General features: G+C 37.2%; 1 protein-coding gene across 1 annotated transcript in view; it reads left to right on the forward strand.

The window, feature by feature from the left end:
- Positions 1-406, forward strand: part of LOC149204911 (Ankyrin repeat family protein) — a 58,859-nt gene extending 58,453 nt beyond the window's left edge. The window contains exon 6 of the mRNA XM_089394826.1: positions 5-406. Coding sequence (XP_089250952.1) covers positions 5-85 — 81 coding nt within the window. The 3' untranslated portion in view covers positions 86-406. The remainder of the gene's footprint in view (positions 1-4) is intronic.
- The last annotated feature ends 9,506 nt before the right edge of the window (positions 407-9,912 follow it).

The following is a 9,912-nucleotide window of genomic DNA, read 5'->3' on the forward strand; positions in this document are numbered from 1 at the left end:
GCAGACCGCTGCTGATCTTGCAGAATCAGGCACAGAAGTGTGGCAAGTCTTAGATGCTGCAGGAAGAGCCATGTTAATTTCTTGATTGCAAACAAAGAGTGGTCACTGGAAAGGAATGATTTAAATTTTAGAGTGGTCACTTGCTCTTTCTTTTGGCACACTATGAGAATCTATAAATTTTGAAAGAGAGAATTTTCATCTGTGTTTGTGCGAGTATGTTTAAAAATATTAGCTTTTAGATTAGGTTATTGAATTAGGCCTCAAAGAAAGGGGAGAGTTGCTGTATTAGAATTTTTACATTAAAATGGTAGATAGGAAGTGACGGCAATTTCGGTATATCTTTGATTTTCTGTTTTCTCACTTGGAATCTGTTGCTATGATAATCTTTATCAAAATTCCATTTGCACCTCAGACTTTAAAGTAGCCTGTTGGATAGCTGAGTTATAAATCTGTAACAAGCAGCGGAAGGTGATTACTCTTTATTAGGAAGTTTGACCATGGCAATGTGAAGATTTAATTGCTATCATTTTATCACTATATATACCGATTGCAGAGTGTATCTTTTTCATTTGTATCACAATGTTGCATGGATTGAAGCCTGAAGGCAGAAAAAAGTATGAGAACTTTTCAGGTATCTATTAGTCTAATTGTCTACAGGTAAGCATGCAAGCTCTTTGCTTCTCATTATTCCTTCCTCTCAAATACCATTACTAGGCATACCTGTGAGATCTTATAGTGGTCAAGATGCTGTGCGAAAATTCAGGAGGAATTTGATCTCATTATATATAAATAATGAAAGACAAGTTTATAAGCCGTGGGCATGGCTAGGAACAAATGTATGATTTCAAGGTTCCATGTTGCCGGCTTCAAGAGTTTCGTTGGATTGAATGGGGCACAATTTTTAGATTTTGAGTCTTTTAGATATAGTCCATGCCCATAGCCCGAGAAAGGTGACATGCCTTGTAATACCCTTCATTCATTATTTTTTATTAATTTTTGTTGTGAGCAGATTGGAGATAATTTGCATCAGGTAAATGCAAAGAAAAACGTATCATCATTTATAAATATTTTATGTCAATAATAAATTCTGGACAGAATTATATATTCAGCGATGTCTGAAGCTAAAAAGAATGGAGTTGTTTTTAGTGCGACTTTGTGGAAGCTTTTACGGTGGGTTTTTCTGGTCAAATTTCTCTAAAATCTGGTAGGAATTTATTGAAATCACAAGTTTGATGGGTAATTCTATGCAATTGAAGTGCCCTAAGGGTTTTCCAGGGTGCTGAACCCATATATAGAGTCAGAAAACTAATTTAAATAACACAAATCAAGATTTCACCTCAATTTTTTCCACAAGATTTAGGCACCGGAAAGTCTAAAATGTCGCACTAAAGACAACTCCAAAAAATAACTCAATAAGATTTCTTGAAAAAGGAAAATATCAGAGTAAATTACCAAAAAGTGGCAAGAAAAACTGAACCATATTTGTTGGGCAGTTGGTTGTTTTCCCAATTTGGTGGGTGTGGGAAACAACTCTCCCCAATTTTTGGAAACACAGCTTGAGTGGGGCCAAGGTGGAGAGGGGAGATGAAGATGAGAGCCCTAGGCAAAAGATTATATAAGATTCATTATTCATTCTTCAATAAATGAATTTCAAGAGAGAGGAAAAAGGGCAGAGTGCAGGGTTTATATAAGATTCATTATTCATTCTTCAATAAATGAATTTCAAGAGAGAGGAAAAAGGGCAGAGTGCAGGGTTTACTGCCTGAATAATCTTATTCTCTTTAAGAGAATTACATCCTTCTTAGCCTATCATTACTCAGAAAAACAATTTACTCTTCGTTTAGGAAGAGCTCGGGGTGACAGAGTGGCATATATATATATATATATATATACCTAATTTTTCCCAGAAATTGCTGGAAGCTTCATTTGCAGATATGTGAATTTCGTTCAAGTATTTACGAGTTGTTTGTATGGTTAAAGATTATATAGTTTTTTGCAATGCTATATTGGAGTAAATGAGAGTTGCGGATAATTTCCTTTGATAACTCAACTCAAATTTAGTCAATGGAAAAGGCCCGTTTGTTACATAAATTAGATGATTTATTCGCTCTTCTTTTTATTTGATTCTAGAGAAAAAAGAGTTTATTCAAAAAGAAGTGAAGTGATTATCTGTAGTTTTCTGCTAAAGAAAAGAGAGAAAAATACATGTGTGAATACAAAATATTTATTTTGCAAGCAGAATAGATGTTCCCTATATTTATATAAAAAAGGAGTGACTCTTTGAGCTATGCATTAGAAAAGTACAAAAATACAGAGACCATAATGTTCTTTTCAAATAGGAAATAAGTTTTATATCGCTGAGAACATTTACAAAGAAGGAATATGTGAATTTATGCACCAGGGAAAAAAGGGTATATATATATATATTCTGTTGCTGGGAAAAAATTAGTATAACCACGCATACCAAGCTCAAAAAGAGCAAGTTGACGCAATAGGAAAACAAAACTATTTTTAAACGTAGTGGACTTTATTGAGCTATGCATTAGAAAAATAGAAAAATACAGAGACTATAATGTTCTTGTCAAGTAGGAAAGAAGTTCTATATCGCTGAGAACATTTACAAAGAAGGAATATGTGAATCTATGCACCAGAATATATATATATATATATACTCTGCTGCCTGCTGGGAAAAAATTAGTTTAACCAGAAGGGTGCATGTCTCTGTAGATATATATTCAAGGAAATCATACCAAGCTCCAAAAGAGCAAGTTGTTGACGCCATAGGAAAACAAAAAGAGATGCAAATACTTCTTTTAAACGAAGTAGTGGACTTTATTACCAAAGCAAAGTTCTAGTGGCCATGCATCGAATTAAAAACCATGGTTTCATATTCTTATAGAATACCATGTGATTTGATAGAGTCGAGTAGGGCGACTTTGTAAGAGAGTGGAGTTTATTCATATACAAAGAACTAAAAATAGAATCTTTCGCTATTACGACTCGAGACTATAGGGTTGTGTGCACAGTGTAGCACCAACAGGAAATTCTTCGTAAAATTTGTCAATCACGGAGTCGATAGCACAAAAATCACTTAATATAAAGATGTAAGAAGTGCGTGTTCTGTGCAGAAGACCATATTGCAGAGACCCTAATGACATCTAATTCTGGAAGAGGTTATTGACATCTAATTCCAGAAGAGGATAACAATAACGCCTTAATATTCGTGGACTCGTAGTATCCAAGCTAGATATACTCGGAGGAGAACAATCATCAGAAGATAACCTTTTTGTTTATCCAAATACCAAAACGATAATTGATCAATTCGGAACTTTAAACCATAAAACTCCATAATGCGTGAGGAACAAACTTAACGATAGTGAATGCAGTGTACTGGTCTATGGGAGTGGGAATAACCACATGGACCGAGTTTATAGAAAACAAGAAAGTTTAGCTCCAAGGATAGATCAGTTACTAAGTATCTCGTTTATCGAGAGGTCACGGGGTCAAATTTCTTCGATGCCCTTGGGGTTAGGCCGTTCTAATTTGGCCGACCAGTTGATTTACCTGGATTTTCCCGTGGATGTAGCGGCTACTCAATATCTGTGAACCACCCTAAAAAAACAATATCCGTGAACCACCCTAAAAAAAACAATATCTGTGAACCACCATAAAAAAACAAGAAAGCTTTCCTTTAAAAAAATATAGTTAGAAGTACAGTGATGTGTGGTTTGACGGTAAGTCTATTTGGGCGAACCCTGGGAGACTGTAGTTCAAATCTCATTGAGTACACTGACCTGCTGTGGTGGATGCTTGAGAATCAGATTCCGCACCCCCGCCTTGGTGGCACGAGAGTCTTGCTTTGCTAAAACCATAGGATCTTAGTATATCCGACTTGCAGGTAGTTGGATGTACTCTTGGTGTTATAGAGGCAGCTACGAGGATTGATCCTGGGTCTCCCATAGATTAAGACTGGCAGTTACGGATTCACCATGTGTAAAAGAAAAAATATAATTAGAAAGTCCGATATTAAACGGGTGAATGTTTAAGTTCATATCCATCAACCACCCTAAAAAAGAAAACAGGAAAGCTTTCCTTTAAAAAAAATATAGTTAGAAACTCCGATATTAAACAGGTGAATGTTGAAGTTCTTGGAGCCGGGAAATTAGGTTCTCTACCCATCATTATAGACACTGAAAGATATAAACTCCATTCTTCTCAGAGGTCTAAGTCAAAGTGATTAGATATTTCCTTTACAACATTAAACCAATGTATACAATGAGCGATAAATACCTGTTATGCGTAACTGCTTTATAACTAATTACGTATCGAGAGTAATATTGCCAAGCGAGGGTGGTAATATTACTTGCGAACCACAATGTAATAGATTGAATTAAAAGACATTGCATATATCTAATATATTGTATATATAAACAACAAAAGATGACAATGGAAGTATTCAACCAAATTTCACCTGGCAGGAAGAAAACGAAAATTGCCGGTCACTTCGAGTTATGGGAATTCCTTCGAGGAAACCTTGCAAACTTTCCACAAGTGAATCATGTGAAATAAGTATTCAACTAATTGTGTATGGAAATTCTTAAAAACTGCTGTGGAATCACATGAATAGTAGATTACGTGATATGAATTGCATTCCAAATTCTCTGCAACTCGAGTGGTGGTTACTCGACGTCGAGTTCCTTTGAGTAGGTAGTAGTCGTTTAATTCCAGAACATCATCACGCCGTGGGTGCATGGTATTGGCATTAAATTCCAACTCTACGTGCCCACGGCAGATGGCATCCTGGAGGGAAACGACTGGTTCTATAACCGTACTGCCCAGAACGCAAATGGAAATACACTGTAGCAGAGTGAAACTCCTCTTGACTCGAAAACCAGACCATAAACATTTTCCCATGTCAACAGAAAACGAAGGACAAGATATAAAATACATTTGTTACATAAATTAAATTTAAGATTGATACTATTCCAGAGCGAACGAAGGACAAGATATAAAATACATTTGGTACATAAATTAAATTTAAGATTGACACCATTCCAGAGCAATGCTGGAGTTAACCATCAAATACAATCTAGAATTGAAGTAATTGAGATTACAAGTCGCCCGCGTTACAATCACCAGATCGATGGGGTATTAATTAAGGTCCGTGAACGTTCACATAATATATATCACCCACATAATCCAGCTTATGATGAGATGGATCCAAATGTTCGACGAGGAAATTGCGTTGGTAGAACCATGTTCAAGTCACATTAAATTATGGTAGTGAGATATCCACATACTCTAGTTTCATTTAAAAACCTTGTGTGCCATTTCCAAGAGACTCCAAATATGTGCTTGGTAGGTGGGAGTGATAACATATACATGAACTTCACATCAATACCAGTGTTCCCATTGTATCAGTTGTATGGTATTGTATAACATATGATATCATCGAATTGAAAATCGTAAAGAGATTTATGACATGAGGTTTTGACATACCAATTGTAATTGGTAAGTTGAACTTTGATAATGTTAATATGATAAACATGAGGCCTGTCAATTTCGAGAAATGTGAAAATTTTGCAGTGTAAATTAGATTTGATATTGAATGTCTTGATGCTTTCACTATATCTTTATGCACCGGCTAACTTAGAATTTCATTTCCCCAAAACTAATCATAAACTAAAGCCAGGTGACTTAGATTAGAAGCATGAAGCTGACAGATTCTTTCGGGTTGCATCGTTCTTCCGGTTACGACCAGATTGAACTTTCGTAATTTGAGGTGCTGTGATCAGGGCAGGGAAAAAGACTCTGTTATGTATTGTTACGATATTGTAACGGTATTGAAAGCTTAAGGCATAACCATCTTGAAGCATTCAACCTTTCTCACTTATTCCCTTTTCCATGCAATCATACACCTTATCCCTTATTTCTTCTGATTTGTACAAAGGGACAACTGATTTCTCAATCGTGATAAGTTAATTTATAGAAATAGAGCTTTCAGCTATCCCACAATTTATCATAATGGGGGATGTGGAGATTCAGTGAATCTTTATAAATTTCTTCTGACATGTACGAGGGGCAACTGATTTCTCAATCGTGATAAGTTAATTTATAGAAATAGAGCTTTAAACTATTCCGAAATTTACCATAAATGGGGATGTGCAGATTCAACGATGATGCAACGCAACGCAACGGAAGCAATAATATACAGTGTTTTCTGTGGGAGACATGGGACAAGTCTACCAAGTGGAGGAATTGCCCGGATGACCATTTTTATTGGATTCTGGGCAATTTTTTTTCCAATATATCTCATGTTTTTGAAGGTGGATGGAAATGGATTCAGCATCATCAAAAACTTTTAAGGCACCTAAAATCTTGAAGTTTAACAACTGTAACCTATATTTACAAAAATCCCCACTAGAATTTATCAAAATATTACCAAAATTTTCATGATTTTAGTCTGTTTAGACTATGGAGACGACATCTATCAATTGCTATTTTGTCTGGCTAAATTAAATTATGAAATTATTAGCATCTATTTCTTAGCAACATTATCTTGGTTGTCATTGTTTTATAAAATTAATATTGGCATTTCATGAATTTGGGTTCATTTAGTGTCAGAGAAGCAAGGTTGTAGTTGGATTTCGGTTGTCATTGTTTTATAAAATTAATATTGGCATTTCATGAATTTGGGTTCATTTAGTGTCAGAGAAGCAAGGTTGTAGTTGGATTTCAGTTTAAAAAGAGATTGAATGAATCCAGAATGTTTTGTGTCTTCCTCCGAGGGCTGGTAACGTTGACGAGTGTAACATATATGTTGAAGTAAAAGGAACTCCCGAGCTACCTTGAATGAAAAAAGTGCTGTTGCTTGTTATTTGAACTAGTTCATTGCGTAGTGAGTTCAAATTTAATACCTCTTGATATCCTTGTAAGTGCATCCAAGTGCTGGTGCTTGTTATTTGAACTAGTTGTCCATCACGCAATTTGTAAGTTCAACTTTAATACCTCTTGATATCCAAGAAAGTATATCCTTACGTAAATGTCGCATTTTTGTTTTTGGTTTTGGGCTAGTGAGTCACAGGGTTCAATCTGCAACTCCATGGTTAATGGGCACTAATGGGCAGTCTTGCTCTGGCCGTTGGCACTATCGCACTCTGCCCAACTTTAGCCATCAGGCCTCCTTCGTATGCTTCCCTGTTTTAAGAAACGGCCGTTTCGAAACCGAAATGGTCGGCTTGATCCGATTCACATGCAAGGTTTGTGACCCGGCCTAGGAAACGGTCCGGTTGGCCGAGTCACCCATGACTCGGCCAACCCGGCCATTTCCGATATGACTCGGCCGAGTCACAAAGGAACGGCCCAGGCGCGTAAACAACAAACAAATATACCTTTTTTAATGTATTTTTTAACTGTTTTATGTTTGGTTTGGACCCCAAACAGCTATATGAATATGCTAAATGATTTTTGGGGTCCATTTCCCCCTCCCAAACCCTATTTAACACACCCAAGTGCTCTCATTCACTCACAGCAGTCTTATGCATTTGAGTGAGAGTCTTCTTTGAGAGTTAGTGAGCAGTTCTTGAGCTTGTTTTGGAGCAGCAGTGAGGAGTCTTGGAGGAGCATTGTAGCTGGAGTGAGGAGCTTCTTGGGCAGCCATTTGGAGCAGCATTGAGGAGCTTCTTGGGCAGCCATTTGGAGCAGCATTGAGGAGCTGATTCTTGGAGCAAGCTTGAGGAGGCAGTTTGTGCCTGGAGGTATTTTTTTCCACTTCTATAAATCTGTTTTTGCTTAGTAAATTTTAGGTGCATATCTAGAAAGCTTAGAGAGTGTTTTTTGTCAAATAAATGAACATTGAATCAATGTTTTTTTTTTGTCATTTTCAGATTGTTTGCTTTCATTTCCTAGTAAAAAAATGGCACCTAGAGCAAGAGATCTTGCTTGGGCATATGTTGAAATGGTTGATAGTCAAATGCAATGCAAATTTTGCCATAGGAAAATTAAGGAAGGTCCTGGGGGCATTAATATGCTGAAACAACACTTGGCAGGGATTAGAGGCCAAATTACCCCATGTACCTCACCAGAAATTGGGGAGATTAGAAAGAATTTGTTGGCCAGCTTTGAGAAATCTAAAGAAGATAAGGCTAGGCAAAAAGACATACACGCTGAAATTGGGAGGAAGAGGGAGATACAAAAAATGATGGCTACCAACCCCCACTATGATTTTGAGGGTTCTTCCTCTATCCCTCAAACCGAGGCATCCAACCCTTTCCGATATGTTCCTCCCTCTTTTGGTTCTGTTCAAGATAAGGGAAAGGGTAGAATGAATTTGAAAAAGGGTGATGTGACTATCAAAAGTTATTTCACTCCCTCCTCTCCATCAGATGCACATGGTCCTGAAGTTAGTAAAACTCAAATGCAGCCCACTTTAGATGACCTTTGGAAGAAAGAATTGAGGGACACTGCTTGTGATACATAGCTAGATGGTGGTATGATGCTGATATCCCCTTTAATGCTGCTCGTTCACCATATTATGAGCCTATGTTTGATGCCATACATGCTGCTGGAAAAGGCTTCAAAGGCCCTACCATGCATGAGCTAAGGGGGTTTCGTTTGTAGAAAGAAATTCAATCCATTAATGAGTATTTGCAAGAGTTCAGGGACTCATGGGCAAGAACAGGGTGTACCATCATGTCAGATGGATGGACTGATCAAAGAAACTGTACCATCATAAACTTTCTTGTCTTTTGCCCACAGGGAACCATGTTTTTAAAATCAGTTGATGCATCTAATAAGATAAAAGATGGCCACTTGTTGTTTCAGCTATTGGATTAGGTTGTTGAGGAGGTGGGGGTGGCTAATGTTGTTCAAATCATTACAGATAATGCCTCTAACTATGTTCTTGCTGGTAAACTGTTAGAGGAAAAACATAAGACCATATTTTGGACCCCATGCGCTGCACATTGCATAGACCTCATGCTTGAGGATATTGGAAAATTAGATTGGGTCAAAAACACTATAGATCATGCCAAAAGCATAACAAAATTTATCTACAATCATACATTGGTTTTGAGCCTCATGAGGAAACGCACTGGGGGCAAGGATATTATTAGGCCTGCCATCACTAGATTTGCTATACATTTTTTGACATTGCAATCTATGCTTTCCCAACATAGAAACTTGCAAAAGATGTTTTCCAGTGATGAATGGAATCAAAGCAATTGGTCTAACAAACCAGAAGGCAAAGAATTGAAAAGAAAAGTCCATGAAGAAACTTTTTGGAGAAAGGCAACAAAGATTGTGAAGCTTGCTGAGCCACTAGTTAAGGTGTTGCGGTTGGTGGATGGGGAAAGGTTGGCTATGGGCTTCATTTATGAGGCTATGGATCAAGCAAAGGAGCAAATAAATACGGTATACAAGGATAGAGTGGCAAAGTATGGGCCCATTTGGGCAATCATTGATGAAAGATGGAACAATCAACTCCATCGCCCTATACATGCAGTTGGGTATTTTTTGAACCCACGGTATCATTATAAAGCTAAGGAGTCAGGAGCTTTGAGGGGGGAGGTCAGAGATGGACTGGTTGATTGCATTGAACACATGATCCCATTGGAGTCTGATTAGCTGGAGATACACTGACAGGCCAATATCTTTAGCAATGCAGCAGGTACCTTTGGGAAGAACCTAGCAAAGATTGCAAGAGAAGCAGATGAGCCAGGTAAACAAAAATTTCAATTTTCAAATTCTTAATAGTTTTACTTTTTTTTTAAAAGTTTGTTAAATCGTTTATAATTTGAAAGTTAGATATAATTTGTAATTTTGTTGAGCTAACTCATTACACTCCTATGTTTTTTGCAGCACAATGGTGGGAGGCCTTTGGTGGCCATTGTCCTGAATTGCAAAGGTTTGCAA

The sequence above is a fragment of the Pinus tabuliformis genome, chromosome 1_2, assembly GCF_031772625.1.
Source record: "Pinus tabuliformis cultivar Carrire ecotype Pingquan chromosome 1_2, CPIR1, whole genome shotgun sequence".
NCBI classification, from domain to species: Eukaryota; Viridiplantae; Streptophyta; class Pinopsida; order Pinales; family Pinaceae; genus Pinus; species Pinus tabuliformis.